Genomic DNA, 25560 nt, shown 5'->3' on the forward strand with positions numbered 1-25560 from the left:
AGCTGTCAGTCACTCTTGGGCTGCTCTGTTAAACAAATGTTTCAACGCTTTGAATAAATTATAGAGAATTTGTTGGAAATAAATGTCAGAGTGAAGGAGCCCATACACCTTCAGTAGCTTTTGGCTTAAAGGGGTCATCTAGGAGTAGAGAGTAAAATAGAGCTAATTTCTTCCAAAGACAGCACCACAACTGTCTTCAGGTTGTGTGTGGTATTACAATTTGGCTTTATTTACATCAATGGAACTGAGGTGCAGAACCACACATAACCTGAGGACAATGGGGGAAATAATCCGCTCTTTTCTGTATAATCCCTTTGTTCCTTCAGATGAGAACTATTTTTATAACTCCACCATACACATGTGTTTTCAATGGGTAGAGGAGATAAGCTGCGACCAGACTACTCTGGCATAGGCTTATCTCTAGGGCAATCTTTCCCAACCACAGTGCCTCCAGCATGCCAGGACAGGCAAACACTAATTCTATACATAACAATTCTATAAAGGTGACAAAACATTTTCAGAAACTGTCAGCCAGACATCTCAATGCACATCGGAGAGGTAAGCCACCACCAGACAGCTCTAGTGTTGGCTTATCTCTTTAAAAACAAAATAAGTGGAAAGTTGAAATTTAACAACCCTATTTCTTCTGTCCCCAGACATCATCTGCATGGGGGGGAGTCGGGATGTCCTCATACATTTCCATCAGTTGATCGGCCTTCCTAAAGTTGTCTGGTTTGGACAACTCTTCCCCAATGTGTATAAAGATCTTTAAAAGGGGTTTAGGCTTGGTCCCATCCCTATGTTAGGTCAGACCCACCTCTTTCTATGGGGAACAATGGGGAATTGGCCCAATGCTCATGAAAAGGATGATTAGGCAAACACCAAGCCCTTCTCTTCTGGTTGGCAAGACCCAGATAACAATAGGAAGCTCTTTTTTTTTTTTTAGAATGCTTTATTTTGATTTTTTGTCTTAAATAAACGGGGATCTCTTATGATCTATTGTATCTGAGCCGCTTTTCTTGTAAGCTACTTGTGTCACACATGACTTCTTGTAGAAGAGTAGAACTTTCAGGCCTTGTCTCCTCCAGATTTCATTAGACATGGTGGATTTTATCTCTGCCAGTACCAATCCCCCATTCTCTCCTCATTCTTGATAAAAATGAAATTTGTACGGACGACTTTGTTTCTCCTCTCTCTCCCTCTATTTCGGTCTCTTCATGATAACTGTATCTCTCCTGTTTAAGCTCTTCATTAAGGTGCTTTATTTGGCAAACCTGTCTGAGCGCAGATCCCGTCGACTGACAAGGCTGCTGCTCGGCGGTGCAGATCCGCTGACACCGGACGGATATTAATTTAGTGCAGAGGAATCCCAGGACGACATTACTGTAACTCTTTGTTAGCTGTTTCTTTCTCCTGAGTATATTATTCAATTACAATCTGTTGTAAACTCGGAAAACGCTTTACTTTTCTCCTTCCTAGGCAAGAGTGTCAAGAAAACTGCCATGGCAACGCAATATATGATAGAACATAGGCTACAGGGTTTGTATTTGCTTTCTTCCACCATTATATATTCAATGCCAGACTATTTAAAGGGAATGTGTCACCAGAAAGTGACCTATTGTTTAATTCAGGATTTTATGTGAACCCTATTTTTTGTTATAAGTTAACATTTTGCTATGTATATTTTATCTGCTATCTTGCATTTTCCATTTTGGCCACTAGGGCTAACAATCAGCTGAGACTTCCTGTTCTGAACAGATCATTTCCCAGAGAACAGTGAACGGTGACACCAGTAGAGAGATAACACTGGATCATCCACCACTCATAGCAGAGACCAGTGTTCCCCCTCCCTGTAAAATGACCCCTGAAAAGTTCACAGTGAATGCCCAGTAACATCTCCAACTCATGTGAATGGGACAGCTGCTATCTATTGCTGTATATAGTCACTGGGCCCTGCAGTAAAGCATATCACTAAATGTTGATAAAAACAGCTTAGACAAGATGGCAGCCTTTATAATAATGTACAAAAAAAAAAGAAATAAATAAAATTACAAAAAAAAAAGAGAAAAGAGAAACAGGTAAGAGAAAAAAAAAGAACATGTTTCAATATATAACTTAGTAAAAAAAAATAATAATCTAGTCGACACATTTCTTTTTAAGGGAATGTATTACCTAGATATTTTTTTTTATACTTTTGCTGATTGTAGTTCTGTACTAAAACATGTTTCTTTCTTCTTCTTAGTTTCTATTTTAACTTTTTGTACATTATTATGGAGCAGCAGTCTTGCCTGAACTGTTTTTAGTAGCAAGCAAGCACCATGGTCAAACGCAACAAGGAACAGGACATATTCCATTGACATCAATGGGAAACATCACTGGGCATTTTATGTGACCTTTTCAGAGGTTATTCCACAGGGAAGGAGAGACAGATCTGTGAGCTTTCTCTATGGTCTTTGCTATCTACTGGGGAAATGTTTTACTGTTTTGCTGTACAGATTCCTTTACAGCATCTTCGACTTTATCACAGACACAACAGGAAATCTCAGCTTAGCTCATTATCGCCCAACCAGGTTGCCTCCAGCTTTTGCAAAACTACAGCTCCCAGTATGCCCGGACAGCCTTTGGCAGGGAATTGTAGTTTTGCAACAGCTGAAAGCCCACTGGTTGCAAAAGACTATTTTAGTTTTAGGCTTAGTGGTGAGAACTGAAACTGCAAGGATTATTATATAATATAGATAGTTAAATGGCAAATTAGAAAAAAAAAGAAAATCACAAAAAATTCTTAAAAAAATACCGTATGTTTAACATAAATACCTGATTTAAACAGTAGGTAATTTTCTCAAGACACATTCCCTTTATTACATTATTGGAACAGCCACTAGGCACTAGGGATTATATCCATGTGGGAACTTTTATTATTTGCCACATTTAATTTGATGTACAGTAGTCACTTAAGCTCTAAAGAAATTAGACAGAATTATCCTCTAATGTGTACCTGTGATATCAAAGAACAAAATGTTTCTATATGTTGCCTACTAGGTCATGCAGATTATTTACATTTCGTTTTTATGTTTAATGTGTTCTGTATTTGGCTCAAGAAACCCCTCTGCTCTGCTGCTCACTCATTATAACATCCACTGCTCAGGAAGGGCCGAGTCCAAGGCAAGCACTCAGGCCGCCATCACTCACCATACATTCACTTCCTCCCTGAGTCTAGTGTTCAGTGCTGGGTCTTCTTATCAATCACTACAAACTGCTGTGTAACTCCCCACACTCTGTTTTCATGCTGCAGTCTAATAGAACAGACTTAAGCACAGAGGAGTGCTAGTCCCACCCTCACTTACTGGATTTTTGTCCCAGCCTGTGCTTCAGCTGGGACAAAGATAATGCTGCAGCCAGACAGGATTAAGTTCTGGATGGTATGGGGACCCCTAGTGGTCTTTTTTTATGATTACTATAAAAAGAAGAAAACGTGCATTATAAAGTGTATTAGAAAGGTTAATGTTCAATATGTACAATATATCACAAGCTTTTGATTCTGACAGTGCCCATTTTTTTACAGAACAATTTTTATCTATTTAATTTTTTTTTCTCTTTGCACTCCCACACTCATATCTATATTATGATTGTTCCACGTAGCTGGATGTGAATCTTTTATAAAAAGAGTTTTTGTGCCAATTTTTTGGGACATATACATTTATGCTTTTATTTTGGCAAAACCACACAAAAAATTAATTTGTTCTAATTGTTAATTAGCAGATAAACCTATTTATTTATTTAATTGTTTCTTTTGATGCTGATATCACTTATCAAAAAACGTTTCTAAGACTTTATTGTAGAAGATGTTATGGTCATTAAAAAGCACGTGTATAATAAGTATTTTCTTGTCACGTACAATTAAAAAAAATTCATTTGTATGTGAGTGCTTTTTTTTAAATGTAAAGGGGTACTCCGCTGCCCTGCTTTCAGAGCTCTGCTCCCCAGCATCCGGTAGTTTATTGTTCCGAACCCTGTGTGCTGGCTTCCGTGTTCAGACCCGCCCCCTCGTGATGTCATGCCCACCCCCTCAATGAAAGTCTACAGCCGTCGCGCCCCCTTCCCATAGACTTTCGTTGAGGGGGCAGGCGTGACATCATGAGGGGTGGCCCTGAACACGGAAGCCCGCACACAACATTCGGAACAATAAACTTCCGGATGCTGTGGAGCGGATCTCCGGAAGCAGGGCAGCAAAGTACCCCTTTAATTTCTTTTACATAAATGTTTGAAATTAGGATACTTTGCCCCAAATGAATCCATTTGTTTTATGGGCATTTTGTTGCTTTCCCCTTTTTGATCTGCACAGTTATTAAATGCTGGATCCTAAACAACTGATGCACTTTTGTCAGCAGTTGTGTTATCTGTTGTAGCAAGTTTAGGATGGGGTCACTAAGCCGGACAATGGACATATGTGAAATCATAGAGAACACAATGATTGGTTTCCTGTTCATCTTTTCCATCTGTAGCTGCTGAAAATCTATAGGGTGGTGCTTAACCAAGTGTAATCTACATCATATAAAGCAGGGGGGGGGAGGCTCCTGCTGCAGGCAGTTATCATACACATAGACATTTGGCTGTCCTGGCATGCGCAGAGTTGAGGTTTTGCAACATTTGGAGGTCCATAATTTGAAGGCCACTGTTCTAGTATATAAATCACTTCAAAGCTTGTGATCTGGAACATTAAAAAAGTACAAAAGGGCTTATCCTATTGAGACATTAGTTCTGTAAGGATATGGTGAGATGGATGGGTGACCACTTGTTCTTGACACTTCACACAGGAGCACAGTGAGGCCAGGAAAATAATTACAAAAACCAATATGGGATATGTGGTATATGGGTGAGAGCGTAGTGGCTGGGTGCTCTATAAGCCCAGTATCATGTCCATCATAGAAAAAAGCACATACGCTCAATTGAATGCAAACATTTGTCATTCTTTATATATAATTCAGTAATATACAAAATTTCAACAAATATTCACTTAAAGTGTGTCAGTAAAGTCCATATGATGTTGAAAGGGAGACATATAAGACTCTTCAAGTATTCATGTGCCGCCGCACCAATATTCACTTATTCGGCCGTCTCCATTCACTGCAGGTAAAGTAGGAACGTCTGCAACGTTTCAGAGGCAATGCCTCCTTTGTCAAGCATGGTGTAAATTCCCATCACCACAATACATAGATTAGAAACTCTCGCGATAATTCAGTTCTAAGGTAAAAACATACAAAATACATGTTACAATAAAATCAATACAATGTATATGGATTCGGATAGAAGCAGCATAAATCTTCAGAGAAATGTGTTAAGGTTACATATCTCATTAATACCATGGGTCTGTAAAGTGCACAGTTTTTGAATACAGCGTACTTCGCTTCTTAATAGTTTTTTTTTTTTAATCGGTTCTCTATTCTCTCCTTCTATACTCTCTAAAACCTGCCATCTCAATTCATTAACGTTGTGTCCCATCTCAAAAAAAATATCTAGCTACACTAGTTTCAAATCTTTCTTTCTGTTTCTGACTGCCGGTCCCTTTTTATATGTACGGTTCACACTTTTATGTTCATTAATCCTCTGTTTAATAGCTCTCGACGTCTTCCCCACATAGCCTTCCCCACGGGAATTTCAACAGGTATACTACCTGGATACTATGACACGAACGCCATCCCCTAATGGTAATTTTAGTCCCATTCATGGGATGTGTCACTTTGTCACCTTTAATAATGGCATTACAATTCTGGCAAGACAAGCAGGCAAACGTACCTGATTAACAAGTGAGTAATCCAGCTCACCTTCCCTGATGTATGGTCCTCGGACCGGTGCCCGGCAAGGCATCCAATATTGAAGAAAGAAAGTACGGAGGGTCCAGCACTTCGTTACAAGCAGCTTTATTGAAGATACATCACACCATAAAAACGACAGTCAGTCAGACATGTTTCGAGCGCAAGCGCTCTTCCTCGGTGACCCTCCGTCACCGAGGAAGAGCACTTGCTCTCGAAACATGTCTGACTGACTGTCGTTTTTATGGTGTGATGTATCTTCAATAAAGCTGCTTGCAACGAAGTGCTGGACCCTCCGCACTTTCTTTCTTCAAACTTACCTGACTGTCTGGCCCTCAAAAATGTATTTTTCTCTGTTTTTTTTTTTTCTTTTACATCTGCCCTAATCAGATGGTTCGCAATAGATTTATTCTTTCTAAATATAAATCTAGGGCGACCACAGAACAGACGGCCAACCTTCTCGTCCGCTCCAAGTACGCACCAATACTTATGTATAGTTTTTAATCATTTTAGAATGACAATCATAAGTAGAGAAAAAAATAACATCTGTCTCCTGTCTTTTCTTAGATTCATTATTCCTTTACCCCTCTCTAGGTAATGCATCAACCTCTTTACCGATTTCCAAAATTTCTCTCCTGTCATATCCTCTCTGTACACATTTTTCAATTGTCATTTCTTTATTTTTCTGGAACTCACTTTCTTTATTACAAATCCTTTTTGTTCTAATCAATTGGCCCTTTGGTATTCCTTTAACCCCTTAACGACGCAGGACGTATATTTACGTCCTGCGCCGGCTCCCGCGATATGAAGCGGGATGGTGCCGCGATCCCGCATCATATCACGTCGGTCCCGGCGCTCATCAACGGCTGGGACCCGCGGCTAATACCACACATCGCCGATCGCGGAGATGTGCGGTATTAACCCTTTAGAAGCGGCGGTCAAAGCTGACCGCCGCTTCTAAAGTGAAAGTGACCCGGCTGCTCAGTCGGGCTGTTCGGGACCGCCGCGGTGAAATCGCGGCGTCCCGAACAGCTTACAGGACACCGGGAGGGCCCTTACCTGCCTCCTCAGTGTCCGATCGGCGAATGACTGCTCCATGTCTGAGATCCAGGCAGGAGCAGTCAAGCGCCGATAACACTGCTCACAGGCGTGTTAATACACGCCTGTGATCTCGCTGAGAGATCAGTGTGTGCAGTGTTATAGGTCCCTATGGGACCTATAACACTGCAAAAAAAAGTTTAAAAAAAGTGTTAATAAAGGTCATTTAACCCCTTCCCTAATAAAAGTTTGAATCACCCCCCTTTTCCCATAAAAAAAATAAAACAGTGTAAAAAAAATAAAAAATAAACATATGTGGTATCGCCGCGTGCGTAAATGTCCTAACTATAAAAATATATCATTAATTAAACCGCACGGTCAATGGCGTACGCGCAAAAAAATTCCAAAGTCAAAAAAAGGGCATTTTTGGTCACTTTTTATACCATTAAAAAATTTATAAAAAGTGATCAAAAAGTCCGATCAAAACATAAATCATACCGATAAAAACTTCAGATCACGGCGCTAAAAATGATTCCTCATACCACCATGTACGTGGAAAAATAAAAAAGTTATAGGGGTCAGAAGATGACATTTTTAAACGTATACATTTTCCTGCATGTAGTTATGATTTTTTCCAGAAGTGCGACAAAATCAAACCTATATAAGTAGGATATCATTTTAACCGTATGGACCTACAGAATAATGATAAGGTGTAATTTTTACCGAAATATGCACTGCATAGAAACGGAAGCCCCCAAAAGTTACAAAATGGCGTCTTTTCTTCGATTTTGTCGCACAATGATTTTTTTTCCTGTTTAGCCATGCATTTTTGGGTAAAATGACTAATGTCACTGCAAAGTAGAATTGGCGACGCAAAAAATAAGCCATAATATGGATTTTTAGGGGGAAAATTGAAAGGGTTATGATTTTTAAAAAGTAAGGAAAAAACGAAAGTGCAAAAACTGAAAAACCCTGAGTCCTTAAGGGGTTAAAGACCTGTGGAGGATGCCCATTATCGCGATGTAATAAATTGTTCCTATTTATATTTTTCACATATAGTGTGGTGTCAAACATTCCATCCGGGTTCTTAATCACCTTAACATCCAAATAATGTATTTCTTTGTCATTCATCCTCACATGAAAATTCAATTAGGAGATGGCATCCATTAAGATATTCCACATACTCAAGAAGCTGGGGGTGCGTGCCCGTCCAGAGGATGAAAATATCGTCGACATAACTTACCCACAGCCCCACCTTCTCACCAAGAGCATGTCCTTTAATGAAATTCTCAAATTTACACATAAATATGTTAGCCAGACTTGGGGCCACAGGGGACTCCATCGAAGTCCCCTGCTTCTGGAGGAAATACTCCTCCCCAAATCTGAAATCGTTCCTATAGAGAATAATTTCTAATAGATCAGTCAGGAACCTGATTTTGGCATTAGTCAGAGCACTATCCTTAATAAGATGTTCCTTAATGGCAAGTATACCCTCTTGTGTAGGGATATTAGTGTGTAAGCTTTTAATATCCAGAGTGCATAGCAGAACCTCCTGAATGTTTTTCAACTTAGCTATACAGTCTATAGAAACTGATTGGTATCGCGTAAACAATTGGGAAGTGATGCTACACATTTTTGTAAATAGCTATCCACATAGATTGCCAAAGGGCTCAAAATGGAGTCAACCCCCGAGATGATGGGACGATTGTGCACCTTTGGCAATAAATACAGTACTGGAGTGCGGGAAGATTCATTCACTAAAACACTTTTTTCTTGAATCCTTATTGTACCATCAAGATATGCATCTTCCAAAAGGGAAATTAGTTCTTTCTTAATTTAATTTATTGGGTCCCCTTCAAGTTTTTCATAAACCTGGCTAGCATTTAGCGAACTATAGGCCGGTTCCTAAACAACTGATGCCCTTTTGACAGCAGTTGTGGCATCAGTTGTAGTAAGTTTAGGATGGGGTCACTAAGCCGGACACTGGACATATGAGAACTCATAGAGAAGGATTGGTTTCCTGTTTATCCTTCCATCTGTAGCTGCTGAAAAGCTATGGGGTGGTGATTAACCAAGTGTAACCTACAGCACATAAAACAGGGGGGGGGGGGGAGGCTCCTGCTGCAGGTAGTTATCATACACAGGCATTTGACTGTACTTGCTTGCAGAGAGTTGAGGTTTTGCGGCATTTGGAGGTCCATAATTTGAAGGCCACTATTCTAGTACATAAATCACATCAAAGCTTGTGATCTGGAACATTAAAGAAGTACAAAAGGGCTTATCCTATTGAGACATTAGTTCTGAAAGGATATGGGGAGATAGATGGGTGACCACTTGTTCTTGACACTTCACACAGAAGCACAGTGAGGCAAGGAAAAGAATGACATTGATTGAAGCTACAATATATATATATATATATATATATATATATATATATATATATATATATATATATATTTTTTTTTTTTTTTTTTTCAAGCTATATTGGAGGTACATGTAAGAAAGAAATAGAAAAAGAACTCTTACTGAAAATGAGCAGACCACCATTATAGCGCTGGTGGATCCTGGGAACACTTTCTGAATGACATTCTTTGCCCTTGACTAGTCATAGTGTATGGGAGTATATGGCCCCAACCAGTTACAATACAAGGAGCCTGATGTAATTGAAAACGGATTGCCCGCAGCCCACCGCAGTCACTTCATTGTGTCTGCCTTTCCCTAGACGGCGAGGGGTGAGATGAGCAGCCACACTTGTGGGAAGTTTTCACTTTTGCTGGTTATTTACGGAAATCCAATCTCGCCTCTAAATTGATTCAAATTAGCCGTCTCTGTGATGATCACAGTGCTCAGCCCTTCGCCATGATGAGGGATTTATTTCTGTGGTGTGCATTGGGTTTACCGTCATGAAAACAAATTGCTCCATGTGTGCAGTGTATGCCTGATGTGGGAAGAGATGTGAGCGCAATGTGGATCTAGAGAGATAGAGCTGGTAGAGATTGTACAGTGTTGTTCTACCATTTGGATAGATAGAAAGATAGATATTAGATAGATAGATAGATAGATAAATAGATAGATATCAAATAGATAGATAGACAGATAGATAGATAAATATGAGATAGATAGATAGAGACAGATAGACAGATAGATAGACAGATAGATAGACAGATAGATAGATAGATAGATATACTTCAAGAAAGCAGCACTTATGGCAAGGTGCTCGGGTGCCTCCTGTTGTTGATCCGGGTCTGGGATCCCAATAGTTACGATATGAAGAAGCAGTGGCACTCGAATATGGTGAAGAAAGTGTTGCCTTTATTCACTTCTTGGAGAGCTCACTAAGGAGAGAATAAAGACAACACTTTCTTCACCATATTCGAGAGCCACTGCTTCGTCATATCTTAGATAGAATGAGAGACAGATAGATAAATTCTACAGCAACAGGAGAATACAGCAGCACACTGCTAGCACAAAGATATAGATAAAACATGAGTATTTGGCTGCCAAATTGCAAGCTAAGTATCTCACTATTTCATTACTGCACCATAGCTGAATAGATTCTCATGTTGTATCTATATACTCATGTTTTATCTATATCTTTGTGCTAGCAGTGTGCTGCTGTATTCTCCTGTTGCTGTATATTTAGCCCAGCAGCCTGCACCTGTAAGCCAGGTCCGTATGATAGTTTGGAATCAATAGTGCTGGCCAACTTATTCTTTGTTTAGATAGATAGATATGAGATAGATAGATAGATAGATAGATAGATAGATAGATAGATAGATAGATAGGAGATAGATAGGAGATAGATATATAAAGGCTACTGCTGCCGAAATGTTGCTGTTTTGTATGGGGTAAATAAAAGACTCCAGCTTTTGCACAAGATCCCTGGCCTGTTTGGTTCTGTGATTCTTTGGACTTTGTATTTGCACCTGGGTTGGCCTCCTGGCTGAACACTTCCACAGAGGCTTCCACCTGATGCTGTCTTCATCCTTCTCTAGATTGGTAAATAGATAGATAGATATATAGATAATAGATAGATAGATAGATAGATAGATAGATAGATAATAGATGGATAGATAGATAGATAGATAGATAAACTGAAGAAGGAGAAGCAGCAACACTCTGGGCAGTATAAGTGGCATTCGGGTGCTGTAGGTACACGGTCCCTGTTTGATGGCCAGATGAAGTGTAGAGCAAAAGACGACCATAGCACTCACAGATGAGGTGAGGAGTAGCTTTATTCCATCACAACACGGCTGGCAATGTTTCGGCTACGCAATTGCAGCAATTATCAAGCAACATGAGGTTGGACATAGGCTAGTATATATATATATATATATATATATATATATATATATATATATATATGCATTAATGTGATTGGTAAATAGATAAATGACATGCAGGTGGAGCATACATTAGATATACAGATGATGTATATGCAAATACAGAGGAACACAGTGTGGGGCGTCCCTTTACCCTTTCTGACTCCAGTTAGAGGACCGGTATTAATCATCCACCTTTCCACTTTCTGCCACTGCCAACCAGGCGACACCACACTACCAAAAGTACAAGTTGGTGACACTGGACTCTTGAATTGCTATCCCACACATTCCTCCTCTCAGGTGACTGTATGTATGTTGTGTGGATGACGGGGGTGGGACCACTCCATTTCCCATGGTGGTGGACCCACTTTGCCCGCTATTTGGACTGGCGGTTCCTCAGCCTGCTATCCCTTGGCAGCGTCATAGGCACAACCGTGGTGCGGCCGCCTTCGTCCCTCGGGGCCCGGAGCCCATTCCCTGTATGTATGCATTGATTGATTGTCACCCATCACCCTACAGGACATATTCCTGTCCTGTTAGTCCCATGTTACCTACCTGGCTCTGGCCTTATACGGTATTCACCCAGCCATTTATTATGCCCTTAAATTAAATTTGTGCATGTGCAGTGCGAATTTGCATGTGGGCATGCGTGGACATCACTTCCGGTTGCTCGTGCTCTCCAATTTTCCAGACACAGGCGCAGTACAGTCAGCGCCTCCACATCATTGTGCTGATGGCATCCTTCACATGAACCCTCCCTATCCAGCACCACCCCTAGTAAGTTTTTACTCATTATTGCACTGTACACTACTATGGCACTCCCCTTTGGCATTGACCCAGGGCCGGACTGGGTGTGAAAACCAGCCCTGGAAAAAAATTACATACCAGCCCCATAGTGTTGCGTCATTATACCAGCACTTCATCATTTTCTTGTTCAAAAAAGGTAAAATATAGTTTCCCCACATTAGGTGCAGGAGAGGTCCCCACATTAGGTACAGTATAGTTCCCCCACATTAGGTGCAGTATAGTTACCCCACATTAGGTGCAGTATAGTTCCCCCACATTAGGTGCAGTATAGTTCCCCACATTAGGTGCAGTATAGTTCCCCACATTAGGTGCAGTATAGTTCCTCATATTAGGTTGGCAGTATAGTTCCCCACATTAGGTTGGCAGTATAGTTCCCCACATTAGGTTGGCAGTATAGTTCCCCACATTAGGTTGGCAGTATAGTTCCCCACATTAGGTTGGCAGTATAGTTCCCCACATTAGGTTGGCAGTATAGTTCCCCCACATTAGGTGCAGTATAGTTCCCCCACATTAGGTGCAGTATAGTTCCCCCACATTTGGTGCAGTATAGTTCCCCCACTTTAGGTGCAGTATAGTTCCCCCACATTAGGTGCAGTATGGTCCCCCACATTAGGTGCAGTATAGTTCCCCACATTAGGTGCAGTCCAGTTCCCCCACATTAGGTGCAGTCCAGTTCCCCTACATTAGGTTGGCAGTATAGTTCCCCACATTACGTGCAGTATAGTTCCTCCCATAAGGTGCAGTATAGTTCCCCCACATTAGGTGCAGTATAGTTCCCCACATTAGATGCAGTTCCCCCCGTTAGGTGCTACTGAGCGTCGCAACCCTTGACAAAGCGGATTCGTCCGCGAAACGTCGGGGAGGCTGTTGTCTATGTTTTAACCAGCGGCAGTTATATAAAAACACAGCGACAGGACAGGCAGCTTGTGGTTAGGTGATGCAGGTATACCCGGCATACCAATTACGCAGATAGACACCACAGCTCCAGTGATACCTGCACCAGTAGGGGGCTAATACCCTCACTGTTAGAGCCAGTTACTGTACCGCTGATAATTTTAAAACGTGTGAAGGGGTCAATTTAAATTTTAATACATATGGAAATAAAACTTAGATTTTAGGGGAGGGTATCTAGTAAGGGTTTATCCCCGAGAGGGGGCAACCCCTTAAAGGTTGATTGACACAGTATAGTTCCCCACATTAGGTGCAGTATAGTTCCCCACATTAGGTGCAGTATAGTCCCCCACATTAAGTGCAGTATAGTCCCCCACATTAGGTGCAGTATAGTTCCCCCACATTAGGTGCAGTATAGTTCCCCCACATTAGGTGCAGTATAGCTCTCCACATTAGGTGCAATAGAGCTCCCCACATTAGGTACAGTACTGTTCCCCCACAGACATACAGCCTTCAGCCATGTACAGTGTATGGCTGGAGGCTGTATGCCTGTTTGCTGCCCCACTTCAGTATTCCGACCACCACTCCGGGGTCACTATCTACTGCTATGGCCTATGGGTAGATCGTGACCCCAGAGCGGTGGTCGGAATAGTGAAGATGACGTGCCGCTGGTCACTTACCAAGCGCACGTGTCCTCCTCACCGCTCCGCTCGGCTCTGTTACCATGGGTGCACGCACGTGACATCAGTGACATCCCTGCGTGCGCTTCCTCCCGGCGGCCCCTGCGTTTTTAAAGTTAACGCGGGGACGGAGGCCGCAGAGAGGTAACCGAGGCAGAAAAGATTTTTCAGGACACAGGGATGTCCCGAATGTGGTGCAGCCACATCTTAAAGTGGCCGCAGGTCCGGCGGCCCACCGGGAAATTTCCAGGTATCCTGGTAGGCCAGTCCGGGCCTGGGTTGACCCACTGTGTTCCTCTGTATTTGCATATACATCATCTGTATATCTACTGTATGCTCCATCTGCATGTCATTTATCTAATTACCAATCACATTTGTGCATGTATATACTAGCCTATGTCCACCCTCATGTTGCTTGATCATGGCTGCAATTGAGTTGCCGAAACATCGCCAGCCGTATTGTGATGTCATCTGTGAGTGCTATGGTCATCTTTTGCTCTAGATAGATAGATAGATAGATAGATAATAGATAAATAATAGATAGATATGAGATAGATCAATAGATATGAGATTGATAGATATATAAATATATAGATAGAGATAAGATAGATATTAAAAAATAGATAAATAGATAGATAATAGATTGATAGATAGATAGATATGAGATATATGATAGATATGAGATAGATGATAGATAGATGATAGAGAATAGATAGATAGCTACCAAAGATAAATTGATGTGAGACCGCCTCTAGTGGGCGCCACTGAGGGCCTTGCACCGAAGACTAATTAGTAAAGAGAGATATAGAGATATTATTATGTGGTGCTCTGATTTCCATCTCTAGTTAAATTTTCCTGATTCAGAACATTGTGACAAGGCAATGATTTGCAGATGATGGGAGGTGATCAGCGGCTAGCATGTCATATAGCGCTGCATAAATCACTGTACTCTGTACCATAATGTACAGGGCTTACAGTCAGGTATTTATTTTGTAAGCCTATGTTCACATGGGGCATTTATTTACCGCTATCACTGCTTATTACCACCATAATTTCACTGCTATCTTCTAAAAATACTGTGATTTTCATAACCGTGGTAAAATTACGCGATTTGTGGTAAATTTGCACAATTTTTACATCAATTTTGGAAAAAAAGCTGTAAAATTGTGGTGGTTATAAGTGGAGGCACAGATAATAAAACTCCCTGTGCGAACACAACCTGACAAGAGGTTTTAAAGAGATTATTCATATAGATAGAAGAAAATAGCATTAAGAGCTCTTACTTTAGGTTCAGTGTTAATATGTATTTCAGCCAGGCCCCCTGACATATTTACCATACACACTAGCTTGGTACAATGAATGGACTAGCGCTGGCCCTGTGGAGGCATTGTTGGCTGTCACTTGAACCGCCAATAAAGAAATTAAAAGAGGAAAGCAATAAAGCATGGCCCCTCAACGTATAAATGAACTAGATAGGCGTGAAAGCAATCTAGATAAGAGAGGGACAAATGTGTATAGGCGAGGAGCAGCCTGGAAAGCTGATGCAGGAGAAGAGGTTGATGAGGTCGCTTTTAATCCCAGAAGAAGTAAAAAGTGTAAAGTTGATTCATCAGCAAGACAAAGGCGCCTGGGAGATGGAGGGCACTAACCTATATCAGTAGTCACTTATACTGCATGGGTTGGTAGAAGTAGGAAGAACTGACTCATGACTTAAAGGGAACTTATAGTACAAAAAAGCACACAATTATAGAAAGGTTGTCTGGTTTCTAAAATCCATTGCAGTAATATTTTCACTTCCTATAGGCTACAAAGAGTGACCTTCACTATGGAGGGCCTAGATTCCTAGAATGTCCATGCATAACACAGATAACTTTGTAATGCCTCATGCTTGTCTCTGACAGGCTCCTCACTAGTGCATTGTGGGTGGTGTCTCTAGAAGAGCTAATTCCCTCCTCCCCAGCAGTAATTACATTCAGCAACCACATCTTACCCCACTTCCCCAGTAGTAATCACATTTAGGGCTCACATCTCATCCCTCCCAGCAAGGGGGGATCATCATTTGCGCTCATGGAGCACCTGCTCCGGCCCCCGTCACATCCCTGTGTCCTGAAAAATCTTTTCAGGACACAAGGATATCCCTGTTACCTGTTACTTAGCGGTGGTCGGAACACTGAAGTGGGTCAGTAAACAGGCATCCAGCCTCCAGCCATACACTGAATATGGCTGAAGGCCATATGTCTGTGGGGGAACTATACTGCACCTAATGTGGGGAACTGTACTGCACCTAATGTGGGGAACTATACTGCCAACCTAATGTGGAGGGAACTATACTGCACCTAATGTGGGGAACTGTATTATACCTAATGTGGAGAACTGTACTACACCTAATGTGGGGGAACTACACTGCACCTAATGTGGGGGAACTATACTGCACCTAATGTGGGGCAACTATACTTCACCTAATGTGGGGAACTATACTGCACCTAATGTGGGGAACTGTACTGTACCCCTAATGTGGGGGAACTGCCCTGCACCTAATGTGGGGAACTGTACTACACCTAATGTGGGGGAACTACACTGCACCTAATGTGGGGGAACTATACTGCACCTAATGGGGGGACCTACACTGCACCTAATGTGGAGTAACTGTACTGCACCTAATGTGGGGGAACTATACTGCACCAAATGTGGGGGATCTATACTGCACCTAATGTGGGGGAACTATACTTCACCTTATGTGGGGAACTATACTGCACCTATTGTGGGGAACTCTGCTGCACCCCTATTGTGGGGAACTCTGCTGCACCCCTAATGTGGGGGAACTGTGCTGCACCCCCAATGTGGGGGAACTGTACTGCACACCTAATGTGCGGGAACTGTACTGCACACCTAATATGTGGGGACTTATACTGCACCTAATGTGGGGGAACTACATTCTAATGCGGGCGAACTATGCTGCCAACCTAATGCGGGGGAACTATACTACACCTAATGTGGGGGAACCACACTGCACCTAATGTGGGGGAACTATACTGCACCTAATGGGGGGACCTATACTGCACCTAATGTGGGGGAACTGTACTGCACCTGATGTAGGGGAACTATACTTCACCTAATGTGGGGAACTATACTGCACCTAATGTGGGGAGCTATACTGCACCTAATGTGGGGGATCTATACTGCACCTAATGTGGGGGAACTATACTTCACCTAATGTGGGGAACTATACTGCACCTAATGTGGGGAACTCTACTGCACCCCTAATGTGGGGGAATTGTACTGCACTCCTAATGTGGGGGAACTGTACTGCACCCCTAATGCGGGGGGAACTGTACTGCACCCCTAATGTGGGGGAACTATGCTGCACCCCTAATGTGGGGGAACTGTACTGCACCTGATGTAAGGGAACTATACTGCACCAAATGTGGGGGATCTATACTGCACCTAATGTGGGGGAACTATACTTCACCTCATGTGGGGAACTATACTGCACCGAATGTGGGGAACTCTACTGCACCCCTAATGTGGGGGAATTGTACTGCACTCCTAATGTGGGGGAACTGTACTGCCCACCTAATGTGCGGGAACTGTACTGCACACCTAATATGCGGGGACTTATACTGCACCTAATGTGGGGGAACTACATCCTAATGCGGGGGAACTATGCTGCCAACGTAATGCGGGGCAACTATACTACACCTAATGTGGGGGAACTATACTGCACCTAATGTGGGGGGAACTGTGGGGGGGGGGGGGGGGGCATCATAATGAAGTGCTCCGTCTTCCAGGCAGCATTAATCTGGCTCTGCCTCCCAGTAGTAATCACATTTAGGGCTCACATCTTATCCCCACCAGCAATAATCACATTCACACATCTCTCCCCCCCCCCCTTCAAACGGGCTAACACAAAGTTATATACAAGTTATGTAATGGCCAGACATAGTGCTGTTCCTCATGTACACACTCAGGGCAGGTTAAATAGTTAGGCTATGCATTAATATACTTTATGCTGTTTGATTGTATTAACCATATACTATGAACAATTCCCAAAAGAAAAACACAAATAATCCTATTACGGGGACTCCAGTGAGTTCCCTATATGTTAGATCACTTCACTTGCTCTACTATACTATAATTATTAGTTCACATTTTACTCCATTTCTTTTTTTAGACTATAGACAAGCCTTGGTGTCTAGGTGACACGTATAACTGATGTATGTAAAAAGTGGTTTATAAAGCAGCAGGCGTTCAGCAATGCTAAGGTTGTGAGTTCAAACCTCACCTGGAGCATTCTGTACTTTCTTTTGTTCTTCAATCCACCCATTTTCATGGTTCCCCCCCCCCCCCCCCCCCCCATTGACTTTTATAGATAAAAAAGCGTTCTCTGTTTTTACATGCTGCTCGGTTATATAGTGATTCATACTCATACATACAAAGGTGAAGATAGGTCAAACCTTTAATAGTCACTAACCTTACAACAAACTTTGCATGAATCAATATCACAAACAAGTATGATAATCTTTGCAATAAATCTTATTAGAGAAATATTTTTTTTTTATTATAGAGAAATATAATTTTTTTTTTTTATTATAAACTCTGAAAAGCTGCTAAGAATCAAAAGACGATGGACTATGAACTCACAAAAGTTTCACTCTGTCCATAAAAGCCTGTGAAGAAGGGAAAGGGAGGAGGCAGGACCTACAGATTGTGACAGAGACAGAAAGAGACATACATAGATGCTGCTGAAAGCTCTTATAAGTGTTATGTCTCACCTAGTGCTGGGGATTACAGCTTACACTTCTCAGTAGTGCTCTATGCTGCTATTGTTCCTGAGGGTGTGCTATAGAGTTATAGGGGAGCAGGATCTCTTCCTCTGTGTGTGCATTGGATGAGAGACATCATAACAGCTAGTCTACACCCACTAGCCCAGAAATAATGTAATATTTGATTTATCAAGGGGTTTGTTCTTTATGAGGTGAGGCACCTAGGCAATTGTCTTCAATAGTTCTTTTCAGGACAGGGAAGTTGTATAGGATCGGACAAGGATCTTATGGCCCAGTCAAAGCAGCTCTCTACCTCAATTACAATTATGCCAGTATTTTTAGTAATCATCTTTTTAAAGCTTCTCTCTATTCACAGAGGTCTATGGGGATAATACCTTCAGATTTTGACATTGGCGCAGAGAGATACACACAGAGAGAATCTACTGAAAGCTCTTAGACATGATATACAGTATATCTCACCCCAGTGCTGAATTTACAGCTTAAACTGCACCATACTGCTCTATAATGTTATTTATGCTGCTGCTGTTTCCAAGGCTGTGTTATTTAAGTGAGAAAGGTTTCTTCTGTGTGTTCAATGTATAGGAGATATCATAACAGCAAATCTACACTCACTAGCCAAGGAAGGATTAAATAGGATTAAATATTTGATTTATCAAAGTTTTCTAAATGAGGTGATACTAGGCAATTGTCTTTAAAGGGGTACTCCCCAGCGTCCAGAACATTAAGTTTCAAATGATGGGTGCTGGCTTCCGTTGTCGCCCCGCCCCATCGTGACATCACCCCTGCCCCCATGGAGGGGCGTGACGTCACGAGGGGGAAGGGCGACCACCGAAGCCTGCACCCAGTGTTCGGAACTTAAAGGGGTATTCTGGGCAAAAAAAATTATGATAAGACTCCCCAGCGATCTCCCTGCAGCACCCGCATTCTATGCGGGAACCTTGTCTCCAGTTTCTGGGAACATGATGTCACGCCTCCTCCTTTCATGTCTATGGGAGGGGGCTTGATGGCCATCACACCCACTCCCATAGACATGAATGGAGGGGGCGTGGCGTGGCATCACGTCCCCAGTCCCGGAATCCCGGAGGTTTCCAAAACTGGAGACGTAGCTCCCGCATAGAATGCGGATAATGCAGGGAGATCATGAAGGGGGGGGGGCAGTGGCCGACCCCCGTGATCAGACATCAGGAAAAAATCTATTTGGCCAGAATATCCCTTCAATGTTCCGGACGCTGGGGTGTGGAGTGCACCTGTAATAGTTATTTTCAGGAAAGATTCTCTATAAAGCTTAGTAAAGCTTATATACATATATATTATTTTTTTCCTAAATTAATTTTTTTTTAGGAATTACCTTTTTAGAAGTGACATGATATTTTATACAGAGGTGAAACTAGACTTGAGCGATTGTATGTTTTTCGGACTAAATGTGTGGTTGGCACCTGCCTGCAATCTTCTTGAATACTGTAGTTTCTCTGGTCAAGTCTTTACAGGTTGAGTAGTAGAATTATATAGGAGTAGCCCTGGAGTCTTAGAGTTCCCCCCCTCACAGCTGTCATATTGCATCCTACACACACCACGCTCTCCGCCAGGGTCTCTTGTTATGATGTGTCCTGATATTATTATGTTGGCAGGCTACAGACATAGAATTGCAATGCATTATTGAGAGACAATATTCCTTGTATTTGTCTGCTGGTTAGAAATGCCGTAAGCAATGTTTACTCTGTGGGATGATGAGAAGTCATCTGTTAGACTCCATCTCTCAGTCGAAAATTAAATAATTTATCACGTCCCATGCATACTAAAAAAAAGTCATATGGGATGCGGAGGGGTAAAAATAAACATTCCACTCTATACCATTATACCACAATGTATAACATAGTACAATATAGAGGGTATATTCTCAATGAAGAGAAGGCAAAGAATCTTATTAAATACAACAGTTTGCAATTTCCTCAGTTACTGAAAACCATTACACATGTCTTCCCCAATATGTTTAATATTTATAAGTATGAATGGGAACACATACGTGTCTCAGCAGGATGTCGTCCGTATCCATATGGATATCACTGCACTACACAGTCACATTATTTATAAATGCATTCATTACAGGAAGCCACATTACTGCTACATGTGCAGATGTAACAGAGTTAAGCTTGACATTAGAGACAATCAGATCCTTTTTGTAGGTTTAGGACATGTAGCAGAGGTGGATATGTTCATTAACCCCTTAAGGATGGACCCGTTTTTTAACGGACCAGACTCTTTTTTTTTTTTTTCATTTGACATGTATCTCTTTAAATGGTAATAACTATGTATCTATCTATTTCATATCCATCTATCTATCTCATATCTATCTATCTATTTATTTAATATATATTTATCTATCTCATATCTATCTATCTATCTCATATCTATCTATCTATCTATATATCTCATATCTATCTATCTATCTATTTATCTCATATCTATCTATCTCATATCTATCTATCTATCTATCTATCTATCTCATATCTATCTATCTATCTATCTCATATCTGTCTATCTATTTATCTCATATCTATCTTTCTATCTATCTATCTATCTATCTATCTATCTATCTATCTATCTATCTATCTATCTATCTCATATCTATCTACCATAACTCCCGGGCAGCAGGCTCACTGTCTTGGAGTTATACTTGACTCTGATCTGTCTTTCACTCCCCATATTCAGTCTCTTTCACGTTCTTGTCACCTGCATCTCAAAAACATTTCCAGAATCCGCCCGTTTCTCACTACTGAATCTGCTAAATTTCTCATTATTGCATTGATTCACTCCCACCTCGACTACTGTAACTCTTTACTAATAGGCCTTCCTTTCTCCAAACTCTCTCCTCTCCAGTCCATCCTTAATGCCGCAGCCAGACTCATCTTCCTCTCCAGCAGCTACACCGATGCCTCCTCCCTGTGCCAGTCACTACACTGGTTACCAATTCAGTCTAGAATACAGTACACAATCCTCAGTCTCACACACAAAGCTTTCCACAATGCTGCACCTCCCTACATCTCCTCTCTCATCTCTGTCTACCATCCTACACGTTCTCTCCGATCTGCTAATGATCTCACACTAACATCTTCTATAATCCGAACTTCTCACTACCGTCTCCAAGACTTTGCTAGTGCTGCACCGGTTCTCTGGAATGCTATCCCTCAATCCCTCAGACTCAACAACAACATCCATAGTTTCAAACGTGGCCTGAAAACACATCTCTTCAGACAGGCCTATAACAGTCTCTAATTGGCCTCAACATATCCTCAACATATCCCCAACATATCCCCAACATATCCTCAACATATCCTCAACATATCCTCAACACATCCCCAACATATCCCCAACACATCCCCAACATATCCCCAACATATCCCCAACATATCCCCAACATATCCTCAACATATCCCCAACATATCCTCAACATATCCCCAACATTTCCCCAACATATCCCCAACATATCCTCAACATATCCTCAACATATCCTCAACATATCCCCAACATATCCTCAACATATCCTCAACATATCCCCAACATGTCCCCAACATATCCCCAACATATCCCCAACATATCCCCAACATATCCTCAACATATCATCAATATATCCCCAACATATCCTCAACATATCCTCAACATATCCCCAACATATCTTCAACATATCCCCAACATATCCCCAACATATCCCCAATATATCATCAATATATCCCCAACATATCCTTAACATATCCCCAACATATCCTCAACATATCCCCAACATATCCCCAACACATCCTCAACATATCCCCAACATATCCCCAACATATCCCCAACATATCCCCAACATATCCTCAACATATCCCCAACATATCCTCAATATATCCCCAACATATCCCCAACATATCCCCAACATATCCCCAACATATCCTTAACATATCCCCAACATATTCTCAACATATCCCCAACATATCCCCAACATATCCTCAACATTTCCCCAACATATCCCCAACATATCCCCAACATATCCTCAACATATCCCCAACATATCCCCACACCTCTTGTAGAATAGTTATTGTGTAATTTTATGTCTGATACTTGTCTTTGTTTGTACCCCATAATTGTAAGCGCTGCGGAATCTGTAGGTGCTATATAAATAAATTATTATTATTATTATTATTATTATTATTATTATTATTATTATCTATCTCATATCTATCTATCTATCTATCTATCTATCTATCTATCTATCTCATATCTATCTATCTATCTATCTATCTATCTATCTCATATCTGTCTATCTATCTATCTATCTCATATCTATCTATCTTTAATCCCTTAAGGACCAAGCATTTTTTAGTTTTAGCACTTTCGTTTTTTCCTCCTTACATTTAAAAAATCATAACCCTTTCAATTTTGCACCTAAAAATCCATATTCAGTTTTTTTTTTTTTTTGCGCCACCAAATTCTACTTTGTAATGACATCAGTCATTTTACCCAAAAATCTACAGCGAAACGGAAGAAAAATCTTTGTACGACAAAATTGAAGAAAAAACGCCATTTTGTAACTTTTGAGGGCTTTCGTTTCTATGCAGTAAATTTTTCGGTAAAAATGACACTTTATCTTTATTCTGTAGATCTATACGATTAAAATGAATCATAACTACATGCAGGAAAATTTATACATTTAAAATTGTCATCTTCTGACCCCTATAACTTTTTTATTTTTCCATGAATGGGGTGGTATGAAGGCTCATATTTTGCGCCGTGATCTGAAGTTTTCATCTGTATCCTTTTTGTTTTGATTGGACATTTTAATCGCTTTTTATTCATTTTTTTTTATGGTACAAAATGTGACCAAAAATACACTAATTTGGACTTTGGATTTTTTTTGCACGTACGCCATTGACCGTGCGGTTTAATTAATGATATACCACATATGTTTGTTTTTATTTATTCTGAATTTTATTAGGGAAGGGGTTAAATCACATTCATTAACTTTTTTGTTTTACATTTTTTATGCAGTGTTATAATTGCAGGCACTGTTCAATGCATTGCCATAGTAATGCATTGATCAGTGTTTTCTGCGCTTGATTGCTCAAGCCTGGATTTCAGGCTTGGAGCAATCAAACGCCGATCGGACCACCGGGAGCCAGGTAAAACACCTCCCGCTGTCCTGTCAGCTGTTCGGAATGACGCGGTGACGAGCGGTGACGGTCCGGAGCGGCGGGGACAGGTGAGTACAACTTCCTCTACCAGTGGTCTTCAACCTGTGGACCTCCAGATATTGCAAAACTACAACTCCCAGCATGCCCGGACAGCATCCCCGGACAGGGGTTTTATAATGAGTAGAGACTTTCTCGTTTTCTGCGCAAAATTCCTCATGTGGTGCATGTCACTTCATAAAGCTACACAAATGACAAGAAGACCCTGGATTACATAAGAAAAAAAAAAAAAAAAAGGCTCACACACATTCATACACCAGTTATTGGAACAAATTTGGAGAAGGTAATATGTGCGCAAATGATACATTCAGCAAACCAACCAGAGCCTCTGCAAACCATGCCCCCTGCAGATGGGCAGCAAGAACAATCCCAGACATCATGAAATGAGGATAACTTAGGTGTAAGTCAATGTACAGGTCCATACTCTCAGTAGGTAGAAGGCCAGTGTGGGGGCAATAGTTAGCAGGCCACCATGTCTGCCAATAATGTATACAGTACACAGCAGCCAGTTAGTCACCATAGAGAGGGGTGGGGGGATCATTCTTCTTGTGAATACACCGGGCACCAAACTAGGAGTCCATTGTGTTCTTTTATTGTTCCTAGTAGACGAACAACACCATTTTTTCTTTTTATTTCGATTTTTTGTGCCATTTTGTCTACAAGGAGAACGGCCCTGTAGCTCTGATATAAAAACACTGCATATAAGTTGATCTTTCCAGAAACCTTCATTGGACATCTCACCCCCATCCCTATTTGATTCCATTCAATCCGTTGCTTGGAGACAATATCCAGACTTCCTGAACACATGAGGTTGTTAATAGCACACCCCACTTTACTGCAATGCTGCAACAGCAACCAGGAGCAGTGGATTCAGCCATGAGGGTGGTTAAGAACACAGCAACAGCGACAACTTACACGTGTGCTGAGGCCATTGTCAGCTGTAAGCACCAACTGTGCTGCTAAAACATACCGGAGACAATGTCAGATGACTAAAACCTTTCTGCTACCATCATTAGAAAGCTAAAGTTGCCCGCTTCATGTCCAGTTGTAGCAGAGTGGACTCTGTCATTAACTCTTTGGGTCTCCTGGATAACTCTTCTCTCGATGTACACTGATCAAAAAAAAATAAAGGGAACACTTAAACAACACAATGTAACTCCAAGTCAATGACACTTCTGTGAAATCCCACTGTCCACTCAGGAAGCAACACTGATTGACAATCAATTTCACATGCTGTTGTGCAAATGGAACAGACAACAGGTGGAAATTATAGGCAATTAGCAAGACACCCCCAATAAAGGAGTGGCTCTGCAGGTGGAGACCACAGACCAATTCTCAGTCCCTATGCATCCTGGCTGATGTTTTGGTCACTTTTGAATGTTGGCGGTGCTTTCACTCTAGTGGTAGCATGAGACGGAGTCTACAACCCACACGAGTGGCTCAGGTAGTGCAGCTCATCCAGGATGGCACATCAATGTGAGCTGTGGAAAGAAGGTTTGCTGTGTCTGTCAGCGTAGTGTCCAGAGCATGGAGGCGCTACCAGGAGACAGGCCAGTACATCAGGAGACATGGAGGAGGCCGTAGGAGGGCAACAACTCAGCAGCAGGACCGCTGCCTCCGCCTTTGTGCAAGGAGGAGCAGGAGGAGTACTGTCAATGACCTCCAGCAGGCCACAAATGTGCCTGTGTCCACCCAAACAGTCAGAAACAGACTCCATGATGGTGGTATGAGGGCCCGGCGTCCACAGATGGGGTTTGTGCTTAAAGCCTAACACCATGCAGGACATTTTGCATTTGCCAGAGAACACCAAGATTGGCAAATTCACCACTGGCACCCTGTGCTCTTCAAAGATGAAAGCAGGTTCACACTGAGGACATGTGAGAGATCTGACAGAGTCTGGAGACGCCGTAGAGAACGTTCTGCTGCCTGCAACATCCTCCAGCATGACCAGTTTGGCGGTGGGTGAGTAATGGTGTGGAGTGGCATTTCTTTGGGGGGCCGCACAG

At 41.7% G+C, this 25560-nt stretch overlaps 1 protein-coding gene across 5 annotated transcripts in view; it reads right to left on the reverse strand.

Moving 5' to 3' along the window:
* The window catches only part of LRRTM4 (leucine rich repeat transmembrane neuronal 4), a 681074-nt gene that overhangs the window by 477722 nt on the left and 177792 nt on the right, over positions 1–25560 (reverse strand). The window contains exon 3 of one of the 5 annotated variants that reach the window (XM_056571384.1): positions 4960–5241. The exons of the other annotated variants lie outside the window; for them this stretch is intronic. Within the exon in view, the coding sequence (XP_056427359.1) occupies positions 5236–5241 (6 nt within the window). The 3' untranslated portion in view covers positions 4960–5235. Of the gene's footprint in view, positions 1–4959; positions 5242–25560 lie in introns of those variants that run through there. 5 annotated transcript variants of the gene reach the window in all.

The sequence above is a fragment of the Hyla sarda genome, chromosome 4 (genome assembly GCF_029499605.1).
Source record: "Hyla sarda isolate aHylSar1 chromosome 4, aHylSar1.hap1, whole genome shotgun sequence".
Classification (NCBI taxonomy): domain Eukaryota; kingdom Metazoa; phylum Chordata; class Amphibia; order Anura; family Hylidae; genus Hyla; species Hyla sarda.